The following is a 19,908-nucleotide window of genomic DNA, read 5'->3' on the forward strand; positions in this document are numbered from 1 at the left end:
AATCAGCCCAAACTGTTGCGTATGACGACGTTGTCCTTGATGAACTTATCCGACATGGACTTAGAATCGGAAACTAGACATCCAACATGGAACGTAATATCTTGCCTTTACGTGAGGAGTTATGGGAACCCTTGCGGGAACATGTAAACTACGAGGGGTTTTTTATCAGAAGAGCTTTGGCGATATAGATGTCGGAGTTTGAAGGGAAGAACCATGGTCTAGTTCCGGCGAAGGTGAAGAGGGTTAGATTGGGAGGTGCAGAAAGTATCAGAGAGGCGTGTCAAAGGTGAAGATTTTGTGATATGCTTAGAGCAATTTAAGGTTGGATGGGAGGATTCGTTCGAACATGAATATATATATATATATATATATATATATATATATATATATATATATATATATATATATATATATATATATTCGTCTTAAAAGTTTCGAATTCGAATCTTGAGATATTTATTTATCTCAATCATGACAGGTGCAGGCCCCCGAAGAGAAAAGAATTGTTGGGAAATTGAAATTAATTAATCATTGTTCTGACAGTAAATTCTGATCAACTGGTTTTCATAATTCTCAATTCTTAAGGGATACATCAATCTAGATGCCAACTTGAAAGTGAAATACATACAAAATGGGAAAGAGCGAGAAAAGAAGACTCTGTAGCTTCCAATCCTCCACATGGAATTTCAGGAGTTGAGTGTCACCGCTGGATAGTCTTGGTAGCCTGTGATGCCTGTTATCCTTATCCGCGTATTCGGCTGCAACAGTCAAAAGATCATAAACATATCAGGTGGAAGAAAACAAGTCTGTAAAACTGTCAGTTTTAGTATAACTCAAATCGCTTTATTTGTGGAACGTAAGATCGGATACAGATACCAAAATGACAATGTTACGCTACCAGAAATATTTCAGTATTGAGAAAGCAAAGATATCTAAGACTATGCACGAATCAGCAGCTGCACAAGCATCTGGTTTGGGATTCATGGCTCCGAGCAAGGTGCAAGGGGAAAATCAGCAGCTGCTCAAGCATCTGGTTTGGGAAGAGGCTTCAGGGCCAAAGCAGAAAACAGTAGAAGGGAGGACAAGAGGGCATTAATTTTGGTTTAGTCATATGAAAGAACTAGATTATAGGACTATATATCTTTGCCTTGAATTCAAGCCTCCAAGAGCCAGGTGTGAGTGCCAAGCAGCAGGACAGCTTCAGGAAGAGGCCTCAGGATCAGAAGAGAGAACAGATGATAGGAAGGGACGATGAGAAGGCATTGGCTTTGGTTGAGTTAAATTAGGGAACAAGATGATTGAATTATTTATATTTTAGCAATAAATTCTAATTTGTAGTGGCTAGGTCCCCAATCAACTGTTAAGTCAGAAACTTGTCATACCTGTCGATGTCCAATATTTCTCCGATAGTTTTTCTTCTTCTTGTACTTGAAGACAACTACTTTTGGATTTAATCCCTGCATTTCAATATACATATTAATGGGTCACACAGTAGGAGCAGGTGATAGTATTGTAAATAAATAAATAAATACATAACATCAGAAGCTAATTACCTGCTCTTCAACAACAGCATGTACAGCAGCGTTAGTCACCACCGGCTTTCCAATATAGGTTGTTGTTTTTGTACCCACAAGCAATACCTTGTTCAAAACAATCTGTGAAAAAAAGAGAATTTAAACATTTAAAGGCAGCTAATACAGCATGAAAATGAAAGTCAACTAGTGATGAAATTACTGATTCTCTGGAATGTAAAAATACATGAGCATTGAGCATGAAAGTAATGCACAAACTAAAATGGGAACACTAAACCCCCTCCTGACTATAAATGTTCCAGACATGTAGAAACAGCCGATAACCAGCCAGGCCAAAATGGGAGTACTGGACTAGTAGAATGAAAAATGCACAGCCTTTTGGTTCTCAATCATAACAACAGAAGATTTTTACCTTTAATTTTCTAATCACATCATAGTGGTATGATTCTAACAATAATTTCCAAATATGGAGAGAAATGCAACAACAGCCATAACAAAACAAGAATATTAAATTTTTTCTCATCTATTTCAAGTTCTACAGTGTTATTCAGAACTGAAGTTAAAAAGATAGTATTAATGACAAAGAGTAGAATGCTACAGTTCAAACCTAGCAACTCTACCCAAAATCCACCCTTTTTACGACTTAGCTAAGCCCAGGTGGCATATATTGCAGTTATACAATTTAAGTTAGTGCTAGATGGGAAACCCCAATTTTTTTTCTCTTCTTTCTTTTCTTAGTATGCAGACTGCTGCTATATCAGAAATATATCACTTGGATTATTGTTCTCAAAACATTTTGGTACTGTTTCCATATACATTTATGCTTCTTTCAAACTTAACTAGCAAACATACCATTATGCTTTATAGAAGTATGTCTACAGATAGCAGCTGCTGCTTAGGAATTCAGAGACATACTACGAACCCAAGACTCCTTCCAGATTCTTTACACTAGGTTGATGAAGTAAATTTGCATAGTCCCAATCAAAAAGTTTTCACCAGCCGCCAAGCTTCAGTTGAGCCCAACAGACCCACTCAGAGATGACACTCTTCTTCCACTGGACCCAAATACCAGTATCAAAGAGTGGATAAAGGAAATGTAACTGACAGATCATTAACATTTAACATATTTTAAAACTATGGAAGCACCTGTCATGACTCGACACAAACTTGTTTGAAGTCAAGTAACTCCTCGAGGAAAAATCATTGGTCTTTCAGGTAAGTAGATTAAATTACTTTTAAAATAGCCATCATTACCGAAACAGCATCACCAAAGAAGAATTAATAAGTGCTATCAATAATAAAGATTACACTTGGTAACTGGTTTGTTACCTATTGATACTGCAGGGGCTGAGCCCATTATTACCCCATTTTTTCAGGTGGGCGATTAAAGCAAAGATATAGAATTCTTTCTCTTCCTAAGTCCTAATGCCCAAACTAACTCTTGGAATAATTCTCTGTAACTTCTCTCGCAATAAAACTACATCTCTGAACTTTATATCATGAATTAATGAACCAACAGATGACCATCAATTCTTTGTTTCATAAAACCAACACTCATCTTATTGTCAATTTCTTATATCTATCAGCCAACAAAGTTATCCTATATGTTTGATCCAATAATATTTCCCTAAGCTACCAATGAAATGAAGACTGGGAATAGTGTGGTCAAGTCCCCAATAATGTGTGCTTGAAACTGAATAATTATGCTCCAGAAAATGCTAAAGGAGCCAGCTCTCTTCTATCCAAATGCGTGACCAAGACCTTAATCTTTAGAACATCTGAAGCTGGTCAACAAAACCACCATCCAGCAACCACTTTGGGAAAAAACGCAAGTATAAAAGCCAACACCTTTTTACACTGAACTAGACATGATACTTGAAGCCTATATACTGTTCCATTCACTATGTACTTAAGGCTTTTATCCTTTCTTCCCTCTAGTAATCAGCACAGGCAAATTGTAAGTAGAGAATATGACAATGCATGTATAAACACAATGAATTCAACCATTCAAGCAAAAATGACAACAATACTACTATTACTAACTTGATGAAAATTGCAAGCTCATTTCTTTCTCAAAGAGAAAGCTAAACTGTGCAAGATTTATTGAATGCTTTAATAACGATAACAACTTCTCAAGTGATTAAGAATTAAGAAGAGGATTAAAATGCAAAAAAAAACTAAAGCACCGACCTCATCATTGACATTTGCACCTTTAAGCCTCTGAGTATAAATATATCGTCCAGGGAAAACAATATACTGGCGAGACCCAATCTGAAACAAAACCATACTAATAAATCAAACACATTGCATACAAGGAACTTTTGTTATGAATAATCATAAATTATATAATTTGGGCAACCACAATACTTAGAAAGAAAGAGAAAAAGATGGGGAAAAACCATTAAAAAGAAAAACGTCAACCTGTTGAAGAAAACCAAAATACAGTCTGGGTGGCAGCTAAATTCGACTAAAAACACTAATAACAACTAAAAATGCCAAAAGGGTATCCGAAAAGAATCTTTAGAAATGCATAGAGACTGATAATTCCATATAAAAACACATAAAAAACTGCTGAATTCTAAGTTATAACTCACCATGACAACAGCGAAAATCTCTTCCCTTTTGGGCTTATCCTTGGCAGCCTCAACAACCTCAGCTGGTTCTGGTGCTGGCTCTGGTTCGGACTGTATGTTATCAGGTTCGGTTTCAACAACGCCGGCGTCGGATTCAGAGGATTTGGGAATTGTACAAAATGTGGGTGTTTTGGAGAGGAGAGGAGAGGGAGTGAGCCTGAAAGAAAAAGGGTTAGAGAGAGAGAAAAAGGGAGTTTTGGAAGGAGAAAAAAGAAGAGAATTTTGGTGGTGGGGATGATTAGAGATTTTGCAATGAGTGGCGAAAGAAGAACAGAGAGCCAACGTTGCATGAGCTGAGGAGGACGCCATTGGTTTTTTTGGTTTTGCAGCTCACTGCAAAAGAAGTGAGCTTCCTCTTATTACCCCTCCTCCGCCTCTTCTGAACAATAGACTTATCCTATCCATTTTCTGTCCCAATGTCCATTATGCCCTTTTGAATAATAATAATAAGCATTCTTTGAGTATTATTTTTATTATTTACTTTATATTTTCAAAAGTAAAAATAAATGAATAAATAAATTTTATTATTTTATTATACTCATTAATATTTCAAGTTATATTATATTCACGTAACTTTGACATAAAATATAAAACATATTATGTTACCATGTAAATCTAAGATATTTCAGTATAATATGTCACTGTTACTTTATATAATATTGAATTTGAATAAAAATTTATTTTAATTTATTTTAATAATTAAGTAATTTTTTTGGTATTATCCCAATGTAATACTTTACTCATAGCATTTTACTTTTTGGGCAAAAGAAGGCAGTATAAGTCAAAGGTAAGAATAGGAGAATAGAATTGGTTATAAGGCTACAACATCCATGAAGCTGACAATTAGTGAACTTAGACTGAAAATTTTATTATTCTACCAAATACCATAGCAGCTGGTGTCATTTGCAGTAACCTTTAAAGGATAAACAAAATGTTAATCTTCACATTCCTCCTAGAGTACATCACTTTGAATAAAACCCAATCATCACCCTAAACAACCATTGACATCTTCCATTTCAGTATCACAAAATGTTGCTAACTTCACAGAAGAGATTGAATTTTTTCAGTTAGAATCAGATGTTGGGTCTTTCACTCCAAAGGCATCAGCTATGGTGAAGTTCAGGTTGCTTCTCATGGTTCTGCTTCTTCCTATCCCATCACCCTTTCTCATCATTGCAGTGAACTCCCCGTAATCTATTCGCCCATCCTGAAATTTGACATAATCATAAGAGAAGTTTAGGCGTAAAAAATTACAATGATTTTTCACTTGTGATAGATTTTAGTACATTTTAACATAGCCATCAAAGCACTTTCAGGCCGATGTTAAATGTTCCATAAATAGCAACCTTTTACGCTGCACTATAACCAACAGTGCGTACATACACACACACATAAGAGATAGATTATATTGTTAAAAAACTTGAGCTTAAAATAACTCAGCCATAAGCTCTGTGATATCATAGCAGGTCACTCTGTATTCTTTGGACAAATGCAAAATCACTTAACCGAAAAGTAAAAACTTGGGAAGTTCTATAAAATTTGTGACCAGAACCATCGAGACGAAAATCTCCCTAACTGCAAAAACTGAGGTTAAAATATGCAATATAATTCTGCAGTGTATCAAGTTGCCACTATATAACAGTACTAAGGTTCAGCAAAATGCAAAAAATCACAATATTAGAAATGGAAAGCAAACAAGAGATGGAGAAGCAAAGGGGCTAGAGCAACCACTAAAACTGTATTTGGTAGAGAAAAGGGAAGGAAGGAAAAATGGATGGAAAGGAAGGTAACTAATTTTCCTTCCACGATTTTGCTACCCTATCCTTCACACCTATAAGGCCATTAGATGTATTCTACTCAATAATTTCTCCAATAAACAAGACTCATACAAGTTCATCTCCATGATAACATTATATGCTGAAATGAAATGATAATGAAGATTTGATCTTTGATGATGATATGTGAAAACTATGACAATAGAACTTTTACAATTACAGATGTGAAAAAGTAACTTCAAAATATACTTACATTATCTTGGTCAATTTCTTTGATCATCTCATCCAGATGAACATCACCAAGACCAAACTCTTTGCAAGCATTTTGAAGTTCATCTATGGTGATGTAACCACTACCATCTTTGTCAAAAAAGGAGAAAGCAGCAACTAAATTCTCCTCTCTCTCCATCTTATTTATGTGCAGTGTAGCAGCAAGAAATTCACCATAGTCAATTGTTCCACTGTTGTCAATATCCGCCTGCCAAAATTTCCAAGGCAATATTTCTAGCTGTCATCAGACTCAATCATGTTGTAACAGTAGAGAATATCATACTTACATTATAAGAAAAACATTAAAGTTACATTAATTTTTCAATAATAACTCAAGAAGGTATATTTACTGCTTCCATTAGAGACTTGATTTCCGATTCCATTAGTTCAGAGCCCACTTTCTTTAAACCATCTTTGAGTTCCTGAAATGTTATCGTCCCACTGTTGTCTGTATCAATCATTTTGAACAACTCTTTCAAGCCACCAATTTCTTCCTCAGAGAGTCTTTCCGCTATGACCTGCAAAAGAATTTCTTTTCAATTGTAAAAAGATGAACGTGAAACATACATAAATATTAGAACGCATAGAATTTGTCAGAGTGACCCAAACAACCATTTTTCACCAATCAGAAGACCGTACACATAATTTACAGAGTGAAAGAGCCAATATCACACAATTATAGCAGACTTTATGTTTATTTCTATAAAAACAGAATGACCATTTTCCACCCGAGTTTATTCATTTCATAAACATTCAATCAGAAGCTTTTGATCATTTTTTATTCTCTAGGTGCCCAATACAGGCTTCACTCTAATTTCAGATATCCTTCACTATATGAATTCAGCATTAAAAATCCTTCAGCAAGGAGATGCGATTTTTTAAATTTAGAACAGAAGATAACTAGATAATAAGTTCATAATGAGATTTCCATGGAAAATCATCCTACAACTCTAGATCATTTGGAAGATATGAACCAGGAAAATTCATACACGCAAAGCCATCTTTTTAAGTTTGTTCATTGCGGAGAACTGCTTCAGGCGTGATAACACAGCAGAATCCAGAGGTTTGTCTGGGGCAACTCTATCATCCACAATCCATGGGTGACCTGATGCATAAATCAACACACGTTTTTGACTTACATACAAGAAAGATACGCATTGTCCTTCCCCTCCTATAGCAAAGAAATAATAATTTGGATGGTATAATGTTCAAATGACCTACATAGAACTTCATGGGCAGAAATTCTTTGCCTTGGGTCCCTCTCAAGCATCTTTCGTATCAGATCTTTTGCACTGTCAGAGATACTGGGCCACGGCTCAGATGCAAAATCAATTTTTCCATGTAAAATCTGTCTGAAGATTCCTGATTCAGTTTCTGTGAGTAGAGAGGAAACGTAAGTACACCTTAGGATACAAGAACATAAGAATGACACTAACCATTGCAGGGAGTAAAATTATTGAGATAGCTACCTGCCCAAAACGGTGGAACCCCACTCAACAAGATGTAAAGGATAACACCAGCGCTCCATATATCTACTTCTGGTCCATAATACTTGCATAAAACCTCAGGCGCAACATAATAGGGGCTCCCAACAACATCAGAAAAATATTGTCCTGGAAGGGAAAGAACAGAAGAAGCAACCCCCATTAAATACAAGAGAAAACACCACAGAAAAAGTAAGGGAAAGCATTAACACATGGGATAGGTTTGAAGTTGCCCATCCTTTGAAGAAACCTAAGGATTCTTCCAAGCACAATAAAGTTGAAAATAATTCTAAAAAGTAGGCAGAATTTATTGCTGAGGCACGACCAGATAATCTAGCTAAGCTGATCTTGACATCAGTATGGAGTTTTCCAAACAATTGGTGGTCACAGAACCATCCCAGTTAATGTTGGGGAAATTTATACATTATATTCAATTGAATTGGATATTTAGTACAGTAATTATGGACAAAAACAGAAACAAAAATAAAAAAGAAATCTTTTGCAAAAAAAAATGAAGGAATATGTATAACAGAACATTGCTCAAATCAAACAAAGCAGAACCAACATTCCACACAATTTTAAAGAATGAAACTAGAAAAATAGACACCAAATATGAAGTATCCTAAGGGGAAATGATCCTAATGATCAATATCTAAAGAACATTGACTGAATCAACATGTTGACAAATAATTATCCCAGGAACAAATCCAATTTAAAAAACAAAAATTCAAAAGAAAACCCCCAATCATGGAAACAACCCATATAAGATATCAATACCCTTCAACAACGTGTTGAAATTTAAATCATAGAATCAAGATAGTCCTCAATTTTTAACCAGAAAATCGAACTTAAAAAAAAAAATCCGAAACCCCATTTATTGGTTATTGCAGAACTACATTAACCATTCCCAAAAAAAAATGCCATTTTATTAAAAACTAACAAATAAACAAAAGAAAACCCAAGAACCAACCTGGCTTATAGAAGATAGACAAGCCAAAATCCGTAGCCTTGAGAATGGCATCATCAGCAGGAGAATCAAACAAGAAATTCTCAGGCTTGAGATCTCTGTGCATAACCCCAAGAGAATGACAAGCCTCCACGACACCAACAATAGTTTTGATAAGCTTAACAGCCTCTCTTTCACTATAATGACCTTTAGCCACAATCCTATCAAAAAGTTCCCCACCTGCACAAAGCTCCATAACCAAGTGAACAAACACAGAATCTTCATAAGTTCCCTTGATCTGCACCACACTTGGGTGCTCTGACAAATGATGCATGATCTGAATCTCTCTCCAAACATCATCATAATCTTCACGGCATAAAAGTTTGCGCTTTGGGATTGATTTGCAAGCGTAAAGAGTGCCAGTAGCCTTGTGGGTACATTGATATGTGGTGCCAAATTGGCCCTGCCCAAGCTTCTTGCCTAACAAATAGTGGTCCCTTAGCCTTGGGGTTTGGTATGGCAAAACTGTACCTGCGGGCTTTGTTGTTGTTGATGACGATGATGATGAATTGGTTTTCTTATTCATTGCAGAAAATATCTCAGATGGGATCTCTTTCTCTTTCACTTTCTTTCTCCCCTCTTGTTTGCTGTTGTTTTCTTCTTCTTTCTTCTGTTTCTTGTTGTAAGCTTGTAATTGGATTGGTGACCTTCGTATGGTCCTTTACCGATGAAATGGAAGACAGAGACAGCTCAAAACTTTATCTTTTTGGAAGTTTTCAGCTTTTTATATAGTTAGAAGTGTAGAATTGTTGACGGTGGAGATGGGATTATTATCTTAAACCTAGTATTCAATATGGTATAAATAATCAGGAGGAGTTTTCAATCTTGGACCATTGGAGAATGAGATCCCATTGTTGGATATAATATTAAACTCTGTTCATCATCTCATCCACATCAGCATTTTAGAGTCCATAGCATAGGGTCATAATTTTTGTTATTAATTGCTGGTATAATTTAAAAAAAAATTAAATTATTAAAAAATTTAAGTAAATTTTTATTTTTTTTATTATGTTCAATCAAATTTTATTTTTTTTATTTTAAATTCAAAATTTTACTTATCATTTTATATCCACATAACATCAATATAATATTAACGTAAAAAACAAAAAAACGTCATTTAATTATATTATCATATTATATTATTATCAATTATAGTATATTAATATATCATATTATCATCAAATATGACATATTAACATGTTTTATTAACATCACATAATATATCATGATAAATAATATTTTAATTAAATTAATTATTAATAATAAAATTTTATTTAATTTAAATTAAAAACATATAAAAATAATATGTATAAGAATATATGTGAATAATTGTGCGCATGCACCAAATTAAATCGTGAGGGTCACCCACCCCCGTCAGAGTCCTTGAAAGTAAATATTAAGGGCGCATGTCCTACACTTTGAGGGCGATAAGGGACAGAGCAAGTCCAGGTCACTAGTCTCATCTGCCCGGTCAATTTCAACTTTTAAAAAAAGTCGGTCTGCCATTGTTTTTCTCTTTATATTACTTTTCTTTGTTCATTTTTTTAAAATATTTCTAAATTATATCATTTTTTGACACCTAATAAATACTCTTTCATTATTTTCCAAAGATTTTTTTTATTTTTTTTTTGGTCATTTTTATAAAAAAATAAAATTTTGATATGAATTACATATTATAATTAAAGTTTTATTTCTTAATTTTATGAAAATAAAAAAGAAATAAAGAATAAAAGACAAAAGGAGCATATAATTCTTTTGTTTATATAAATAAATCGTTGTTAAAATTAACTTGCAAATGCTCTTAACAAAAAGACCTCAGCAACTTTGTTTGGTTCCATGGAATGAGCCATTCCATTCCATTCCATCCCATTCCGACCGCATCTATATTGCGGATAAGGGATTGGTTATTTTGATCAAAAAGTCTATTTCGAGTTTGATCGGAATAACCATTCTCCTCCTCTTATGTTTGGTCAGAGGGAATGCTATAACCATTCTTTCCTATTCCTTACCTCCTTTTAAAATTGTGTTTGATTCACGGAATAAAACGGAATAGTCATTACCGATTATGTTGGAATAGGTTAGAACAATTATTGGAACAAAATGTTCTTAGTGTTTCGCTTAGTTTTTTTTCAGCTTATTTATCTCTTAAAAGTAAAAGTCGGGTCAAATATGATTTTTTGAAAAGCTTTTAAAAAAATAACTTTTTTTTAAAAAACAAAATTTTAAAAAAAAAAGCTTAAAAAAAATTCCAAAGAGGAGTTTTTTCTTCTCTTCTTTTAAAAATACAAAAAAAAATTATTTTTGTTCAAAAAATATCTTTATTAGTTAAAAATAATTATAATATTACCCTATAAAAAATACTTTCTATGATAATTTTAACAAAAATTATAATTTATAAAAAAGAACTTATAAAAAAAAATTATCAAATAACTTTAAAATAATTTTAAAAATTATTATTTTTTATAAAAACTTCATAATAACTTTTAAGTTAGAAAAAAATCAGACCAAACAAATTCTTAATCAACTTCTTTATATCTCTACTCATCTGCCTCTATCCTTCTCTCTCTAAATTTATTCCACCGCCGGTGTCTCCACGGCCAAATTGGGCCGTCAGATTAAGGGTTTGGGTTTTATCAAAATACACCTAGTTTGATCTAGTTTCAGAGTGTTGAGTCTGCATGAGCCTTTGGGTTGAAATATCTTGGTTAGAGGTTCGACTTGGGCTTGTGTAGGGCTGAACTGGGTCCTCTAGGCTCCTTGGCCATCGTCTAACCACCACCTACGGAATATTGAAGAATAGTACTAAAGAGAAGAGAGGAGATGAGAGGATTTCAGAAATGAGGAGGTATTTATAGCTTAAGAGGTTGCAATGAACCATCTGAGATTAAAGGTACTGAACAACTCAAATCCAAAGACAAATTCGCGATACTTATCTCGAAAATTGGCTGGCCAATTGACACAAAAGAATGTCAATTTGTGTCGATAGGCCCTTGGTGATTAATATATAGCGTAAGGATGCATTTGTGATTAATATATCTATATATATCAAATAAATAAATAAAAATGAAACCAAGGAGACCAATGATAGATAGATTGAAGTATAAAACCAATCTTAGTGCAGATTGAATTATCATTAAAGCACACACCAATAACACATAGTGCAGCGAACAGGTCATATTGCTTTATACAAGGAGACCATTGTTTGATAGATTTGTTAATTACTAGGGTAAAAGAAAGTTTCTTGTGCCCTAGTGCAGCTGCCCTGGTGTAGAATGCAGCTGGAGAGTCCTGCTCGGGACAACCTGAAGAACGCCGGGTTGCTCTGCCACAAACAATTGTAAGGTAATCAACTTATGTGTGTATCATCCGAAATGTTCAAATCATTGAGAATTGTATGAAATGCTGTAATAAGACAAATGTAACAAGAACCTTTATGTTCACAAAAAGAAAAAGGTACGTGCAACAAAATAACTAGAAAAGACCTAGCCTTTCCATGATTTAATCTCACAACAAAACCATTTGACAACTAAAACCTAGAGATCATTCCAAAACACAATAACTCAATGTTCCTCACTTTTCTTTCCAGTTTATATTCATCTTCTACTGCCAATTATCAAGCATTCCCTTTGAACCTTAGACCCGAATATTGTTAGTATAATGCATAACTAGCACAGTGCTTTCTCATTTCTTCACACATACAACCATTCACACAATCTACATCTTTTAACAATGCAGCAGTCTTGCCTTAAGGCACAACAAGGATGGAAAGCCCCAAACCTAAATAACAAAACAAGCAAGTTATCCCATCACAATCTGCTCAAACCAGCCTTAAAACACCAAAGGCTAAGATCCTTAGAAAACAAAACATTTTGAATCATAATGAATTAGCAATTCACAAAAGATTGGTGATCCTGCAATTGCGAGTATAGCCCGCAAAGAGAGAATAACTGAATGGTTAATTGTTAAAATAAGTGAGCAAGCAAAGACAAATGCTTTATAAGTTGCATTTCTACAATTTTGTAACAAATAAGAAATCGGGTCCCTCATCTCATCTTTAAAGAAACCAAAACAGCAGCAGCTCCTTAAAAGTTGTTTCTTTGGTTATACATTGAATTCCACACCAGTGCAAGGATGCTCTTTCAATATAAACTACAACTTCCTTCTGACAATTGTTGTCGATAAGATCATACTCATTTTGAGTTATGAACTACAGATAAAGAAACAAGTAACACCACTGGGGATGAAGCTTTAAAATCCCAAGCTAACCATTGGGATGTTCTTGGGAAAGTATTCTTCCCCTCAAGGGAAATTTGAACTCATAATTATGAATCAGATAAGGGTTTCTTCTAATAAACATGAGAAACTGAACTCCACCAACGTACACTTCTTCCGTAATTGAAACAAGAGGAAAACAAGAGCACTTACTCGAGATTTCCGCAACCTGTTCGGGAGTAAGCTTGGCGGAGAAACCGCTAGCAGCCGTCTTGTAACTGTAAATAAGCGCCTCCTTAGCGGCCTCCTCGCTGCCGAGGACGGAGGAGAGGGTTCGGATGTGATAGGCTTCAGGCTGCTCATCCTGAGGCTTCTCGGTGTAAACGATGTGGACGGCCGCCGCCGCCGATGACGACGAAAGCGACGACCACTTGGATGAATCTACAGATTCAGCCATTTGGATCAAACAACTCAGATTGAAAATCAAACACAGAATCAGAAGCGATTTAATGTAAAAACAGGCAATGGGTGTCTGCATATTTGGGCAGTGCCTCCCCCTTTTTATACCCTTGTTTGTATCGAGGAAGAAGTTTTCTGGAATGGAAGAATTTTCCTTTCTGATTTTTTGTTCACTCAAATCTTAGCCATTAAGTTATTAAAATATTTTGTATTTATCTGATTACATGATTACGTGTTGCATTCGTGTATCGTTGCCCCCAAAGCCCTATTCTTGTCTTTTCCCTGTTATCCATTTTTTCTCCATCTTGCTCCCAAAATCCGACAAGTGGAACTTTATTCCGCATACATAAAAAATAATTGATTAAAATATTTTTTTATTAGTTTTAAAAATTATTATTATATTTTTAAATAAATTTTAAAGATGTTATGAAAAATAATTTAAAAAAATAAATAAACATAACTGAAAAAATAATTAAAGAAAAGAAAGAAAGTGTTTAGGGAGGAGAAAAGATATCTTATGGAAGTTTATATATCTTACAAATAAAGTGAATGGGTCTATTTATAAACTAACAACTCCTTGAATCATAGTCCTAATCTAATTTTATCTAAGAGTTCAAATCATATTGCGTTTCTTGTATCTTGTCTTTTAAATTGTTTGATTTGGTCTGCACTTTTTGGGTCATAATATAATGAACACTTACATATTTATTCATAACACTCCCCCTTGAATATTCATTGTATTAAGAATATGCCTCGTCAAAACCTTACTAGGAAAAAACTTCATAGGAAAAAATCCGAGTGAAGGAAAAAAAGTACATAATTCTTTTTAAGAATACGCTTTTGAAATACTACCTCATTAAAAACTTTATCAAGAAAATCCCAATGGGAAAAACCTTGATGAAGGAAAAAAGTACAGTGCGTATTTTACTCCCCCTGATAACTGCATCATAGAGATATTTAAAATGATGCATTTCAACTTTTTAAATGTTGCAATAAAAAGGGCTTTAGTGAACAAATCTGCTAGATTGTCACTTAACTGAATTTGTTGAACACTAATTTCATCCTTTTCTTGAAGGTCATGAGTGAAGAAAAATTTTGGCAAAATATATTTTGTTCAATCGTCTTTAATATATCCTTCCTTTAGTTGTTCTATGCAAGCAATATTATTCTCATATAACATTGCTGGAATTTTCTTCTTGGTTGACATGCCACACGTTTCTCAAATATGTTATATTACAGATCTTAACCAGACACATTCATAACTTGTTCATGAGTTGCTAAAAATTTCTGCATGGTTAGAAGAAGTAGCAATTATAGTTTGCTTTATAGAACATCATGAAATATTCGTACCTCCATATGTGAATAAGTAACATGTATAGGATCGAGCTTTATGTGGATCTGATAAATATCCTGCATCTGCATAACTAATTAAATTTTATTTTGATGCATTTGAATAATATAAGCCTATATCCATTGTTCCTCGGAGATATCGAAGTATATGTTTAATTCCATTCCAATGTCTTCGAGTTAGAGAAGAACTATGTTTTGCTAGTAAATTCACCGCAATTGATATATCAAGTCATGTATTGCTAGCAAGATACATTAGTACTCCAATTGTAATAAGACACGGTACTTCAGGACCAAGAAATTCTTCATTATCCTCACGAGGTCAAAAAAGTCTTTTTTCACATCTTATAACCTTACAACCATTGGTGAACTCAATGGATATGCTTTCTTCATATGAAATCGTTTTAGCACTTTTGCTATAAAATTAGATTAATGGACAAATATTCCATTTGTCAAGTGTTTAATCTAAAGACTCAAACAAAACTTTGTTTTTCAAGATCTTTCATCTCAAATTCTCTCTTTAAGTAATCCAAGGCTTTTAATAACTCTTCAAGAGTTCCAATAATGTTCAAGCCATCAATATAAACAACAATTATAATAAATTCATATCTAAACCCCTTTTATAAAATACATGGGCACATAGGATTATTACTATAGCTTTTTTCAACAAATTATCACTAAGGGGATTATACCACATGTGTCTGGATTGCTTTAATCCATATAAAGATTTATTTAATTTAATCAAGTAAATTTATCGAGGGTTCAAATTTTGTGCTTCAAGCAACTTAAATCCTTTAAGGATTTTCATATAGATATTGATATCAAATGAGCCATATGAATAGGCTGTAGCTACACTCATTAGACGTATTTTCATTTTCTCATTTTTTGCCAAACTAGTTAATATAGAATTGTAATTGTATCCACCGCAAAAAATATATCTTTTCATATTTAATACCAGCTCTTTGGGTAAAACATTGTACGATAAGCCGTGCTTTATATCTCATAATCTCATTTTTCTCATTTCGTATTCGCACAAATATCCATTTATATCTCATTAGTTTTACATCATTTGATGTACAGACTACAAGTTCAAAAACTTCATGTTTTGCAATTAAATTCAATTCCACATTGATTACGTCTTTCCACATTGGCCAATCATTTATATGTCTATATTCTTCAATAAATATAAGTTCAAGATCCTCGTTTTTCTTTCATAATAGTGAGCTCTATATTATATACAAAATATCGTCGACGTTTATTTACCGGTTCCATCTTTTCCCATCACGACATAATTGATTGAGATCTCTTCATTTTCAATGATTTCAAGTACCTGAATTTCTTCTGAAATTTTTTATCAATTATATCAAGGGCCTCTTCTAGAGTTTCTACTTCCTCTTTCTGACCATCTTAAATATTTGCTCATCTTCTTTTTCGAGGATTTATCTTTGGAACCGATTGATTTTCACACTTCTGACGTGCCTTGTCCTACATGGACATCAATGCTAATAGGAGCATTTGCAGCTGGTATATAAGATTTAGTTATTCCCTTTAGATCAGTAAATACGTTTGGTAACTGATTTACTATATTTTGTAAAATAATTATCTTTTGAACTTCAAGTTCATATTGCTTTGTACAAGGATCAAAACTAAATAATGATAATTCACTATAAGAAATTTCCTCTTTCAGCTACTTATTTTTTTCCCCTAATGTTACAAAAATTGTTTCATCAAAATAACAATTGACAAACTTTGTCATAAATAAATCTCTTATCAATAATTCTAAATATTTAATTACAAATGGAGATTTGCATCCAACATATATTTCTAACCTCCTTTGAGGACCCATCTTTGTGCATTGTGGTGGAGCAATTGAAATATATACCGCATATCCAAAAAATTCTTAAATAGAAAATATTTGGTTCCTGATCATAAACCAATTATATAGGGAGGATTTATAATAACTCATTTGGCCTGATGCATATAAATGCTGCTGCATACAAAACGGCATGCCCCCTCCCCCAAACAGAAGTTAAGAGTTTGAATTTCATAATTAATGTCCTTGCAATCAGTTGGAAGTGTTTAATAAATAATTCTGCTAGACCATTTTGTGTATAAGCATAAGCAATAAGCTGTTCAATAATTATTTCAACTAATATGCAATATTAAAGGTTTGAGATATAAATCCACCAGCATTTTCAAGACAAATAATATTGATTATATAAGTAGGAAAATGTGCTTGCAAACGAATAGTTGCAAATGTCAAATTGCAAGCTGATAATAAACACACATGTGACCATCTAGTCGATGCATCGATTAAAACTGTAAAATATCTAAATAGTTCACATGATGGATATATGAATCAACATATAATCTTGAATATTGTTAAAAAAAAGTAGGGAATTCAATCCGAACTTTAGTTGGTGGTAGCTTTATAATTTATTTGCCTTCAAAGCAAGCAACACATAAAATTCATTAAATTGAAAAATCTTCTGATTTTTTAATAAATGATAAATTTTCAATCATTTTTTTGCATCATTATTGATCCGAGATGGTCCAACCGGTCATGCCAAATATTAAAATCATTAGTAAACTTCAGGTTTACTATGGATTTCAATTATTCTAATATTTGTATAGTTTAATTCTGAGAACAAAGCGAGTAATTTTTTTCAACACATACTTTCTACTTGAGATAATTGCAAAATATAGGTATTAAGTGTCTTTTTCATTCGTTGTCTCCATATGATATCTATTCAAATAAATATCTTTAAAACTTAATAAACTTCTTTGAGACTTAATAGAAAATAATACAACCTCTATTACTTTATTCCTTAAGGTAGTAAAATATTAGCTCTTCTGGAGCCTTCAATTAATCTTGTACTACCAGATATTGAATTGACATTGATTTTTTTTTTGTTGTCAAGTAGGAAAAATATTTCTTGTCTTTAAATATAGTGTGTGTTATAGCAATGTTTGCTAGACATATATTTACATTATTGATCTTAGATCCAACATGATCAATATCTATATTTTCTTTAATAAAATAAAATATATACAATAAGAAACTTGCAAATTAACATAAAAAAATATTAAATATAGAATTAAAACACATAATAAGAACATATCATATTGAAAACATATTAAAACATCTTCATAATATAGTTATACTAAATATACCAATTACTATTAAGTTCATTCTCAGATATGTCTATTACCAATCAAATGATCAATTCCTTTTTCAGGACAAGAAAATCAATAATAGATATTTTTATTACCAATCATGTAATCAATTCCTCTTTTAGGGTTAACAAATATCTTGATGTGCTATATCAACTTGACCATGATTCAAATTATCACAAGATATTTTAATTTTCAATGATACTTGATAAAATTTAAGGCGTACAACAGGTATGTGATCAATAATCTTTTATGCCACATCAATAACAATACGTTTTCTATATTCCTTTTATTCTTTTCATTATTTATCCACTTCTGGTGGGTTACAAGTATTCATCCACTTTTTGATTGGTTATCCACTTCTAGTGGGTTAGTAGTTTAAGGTATCCATCTACTTTTTGTGCGTTGAAAGTATTCATCTATTTGTGGTAGGTTACAAGTATACATCCACTTTTGGTGGGTGATCCACATATGATGGGTTATCCACTTCTGGTGGATTATACATTTTTTAGTAGGTTACAGTATTCATCCACTTCTGGTGGCAAAATTATCCTTAGATTCTGATAATAAAATTATTATTCACTTCTAGTGATAAAATTATAATTAGAATTAAAATAATGATAGTGTAAATTATTATAACGACCTCTTCCATATCCATGATCGTAATTACTAAATAATATGGAATTCACTTCAGGGAATAGATAGATTCATGACCATGATCATAAGTATTAAATGATGTCGCATTCACTTTTGGGAATAGACAAATTTATAATTTTTTTTATTAATAGCTTGTTTGTCACATTCACTTCAGGAAATGAATATTATGATTTTCATTAATAGCTATATAATAGTAAATTCACTTTCCAATTAAGAGACAAAATATAATATATACTATATGATAGTAAAATTCATATTAAAGTTGATTTTTAGAGAATGAAAATATTAAAAAGATATCAAGTCACTTACTTGATTTATTACAACCAAAACAATTAAAGATCAACCATTGAAATTCTTTCGAAGCTTGGAGATGATGAAAACAAAATAATAGCAACACTTACCTGATTTGCTAAAACTATAAATCAAAACCAAATCGTTGAAATCTTTTTGAAACTTGAAGATGATGAAAACAAAATAATTTCAAAACTTGAGAGATCAGAGAGCATCGTGTTGATAACGTGTTATGAAAATAACTTAAAAGAACAAATAAAGATAACTGAAAAAACAATTAAAGAGAAGAAAGAAAGTGTTTAGGGGGAAAAAAGAGATTTATTGAAGTGTATATATTTTACAAATGCAGTGAAGAGGTCTATTTATAGGCTAAAAACCCCTTGAATCATAGTCTTAATTTAATTCTATCTAAGAGTTCAAATCATATTACATTTCTTGTATCTTACCTTTTAGGCTGTTTGACTTGGTCTGCACTTCTTGGGTCATAATATAATGGACATTCACATATTTATTCATAACAAAAGAGTACTTATTAGTGTTCTTCCTTTTCTCAATAGAGGAGTGCTCTTTCATTTTTTAAAAAGAAATAAATTATATAATAATAATTTTTAAAATTAATAAAGAGTAAAATTATTTTTTCAATATTATTACGTTATCAAATTAACGAAAACACTAACGGTTAATTAAGAGTTGGACTTATGTGTCCAACAAAATATATATTTTTTTAGGTGGAGTGTTTATTTTAAAAACTAATAGATCCGTTTCAAATTTCAATTAAAACTTAAAGAATGGGGTATTTTACCCAAAATAATTTTTAAAAAAATACATAATATTAAATAAGTTCCTACATTATTAAAAGAATTTAAATAAGCTCTTCTTTTCTTTATTATGTTCAATTAAATTGCTGTATTTTTATTTTAGATTAAATAAATTTTTATAATTAATAATTGATTAATTATTATTAATCAAAATATTATTTATCATTTTATATCTACGACATTACGTTGATGTGAAGAGTAAAAAATGCTACATATTCATCTTATTATGTCAAATTAACATATCATATTA

The 19,908-nt window shown here is 32.3% G+C and overlaps 3 protein-coding genes across 3 annotated transcripts; all 3 read right to left on the reverse strand.

Moving 5' to 3' along the window:
* Positions 1 to 503: 503 nt before the first annotated feature.
* RPL21C (Ribosomal protein L21) lies at positions 504 to 4,546 on the reverse strand. The gene is made up of 5 exons (XM_007019924.3): positions 4,127 to 4,546; positions 3,723 to 3,803; positions 1,554 to 1,655; positions 1,383 to 1,457; positions 504 to 758 (listed from the first exon to the last, which is right to left on the reverse strand). Exons 1-5 carry the CDS (start codon positions 4,472 to 4,474, stop codon positions 687 to 689), a joined length of 678 nt encoding a protein of 225 aa, XP_007019986.3. The 5' UTR covers positions 4,475 to 4,546; the 3' UTR covers positions 504 to 686.
* A 462-nt stretch (positions 4,547 to 5,008) lies between these two features.
* On the reverse strand, positions 5,009 to 9,366 carry CDPK2 (calcium-dependent protein kinase 2). The gene is made up of 7 exons (XM_007019928.3): positions 8,665 to 9,366; positions 7,680 to 7,823; positions 7,432 to 7,584; positions 7,200 to 7,315; positions 6,561 to 6,728; positions 6,194 to 6,418; positions 5,009 to 5,372 (listed from the first exon to the last, which is right to left on the reverse strand). Exons 1-7 carry the CDS (start codon positions 9,224 to 9,226, stop codon positions 5,229 to 5,231), a joined length of 1,512 nt encoding a protein of 503 aa, XP_007019990.3. The 5' UTR covers positions 9,227 to 9,366; the 3' UTR covers positions 5,009 to 5,228.
* Positions 9,367 to 11,793: 2,427 nt separating this feature from the next.
* On the reverse strand, positions 11,794 to 13,553 carry LOC18592953 (Proteinase inhibitor, propeptide). The gene is made up of 2 exons (XM_018125571.2): positions 13,126 to 13,553; positions 11,794 to 12,022 (listed from the first exon to the last, which is right to left on the reverse strand). The coding sequence occupies exons 1-2, from the start codon at positions 13,448 to 13,450 to the stop codon at positions 11,949 to 11,951; spliced, it is 399 nt and encodes a 132-aa protein (XP_017981060.2). The 5' UTR covers positions 13,451 to 13,553; the 3' UTR covers positions 11,794 to 11,948.
* Between the last annotated feature and the right edge of the window lie 6,355 nt (positions 13,554 to 19,908).

The sequence above is a fragment of the Theobroma cacao genome, chromosome 8 (assembly GCF_053813885.1).
Source record: "Theobroma cacao isolate CCN51 chromosome 8, ASM5381388v1, whole genome shotgun sequence".
Lineage (NCBI taxonomy): Eukaryota > Viridiplantae > Streptophyta > Magnoliopsida > Malvales > Malvaceae > Theobroma > Theobroma cacao.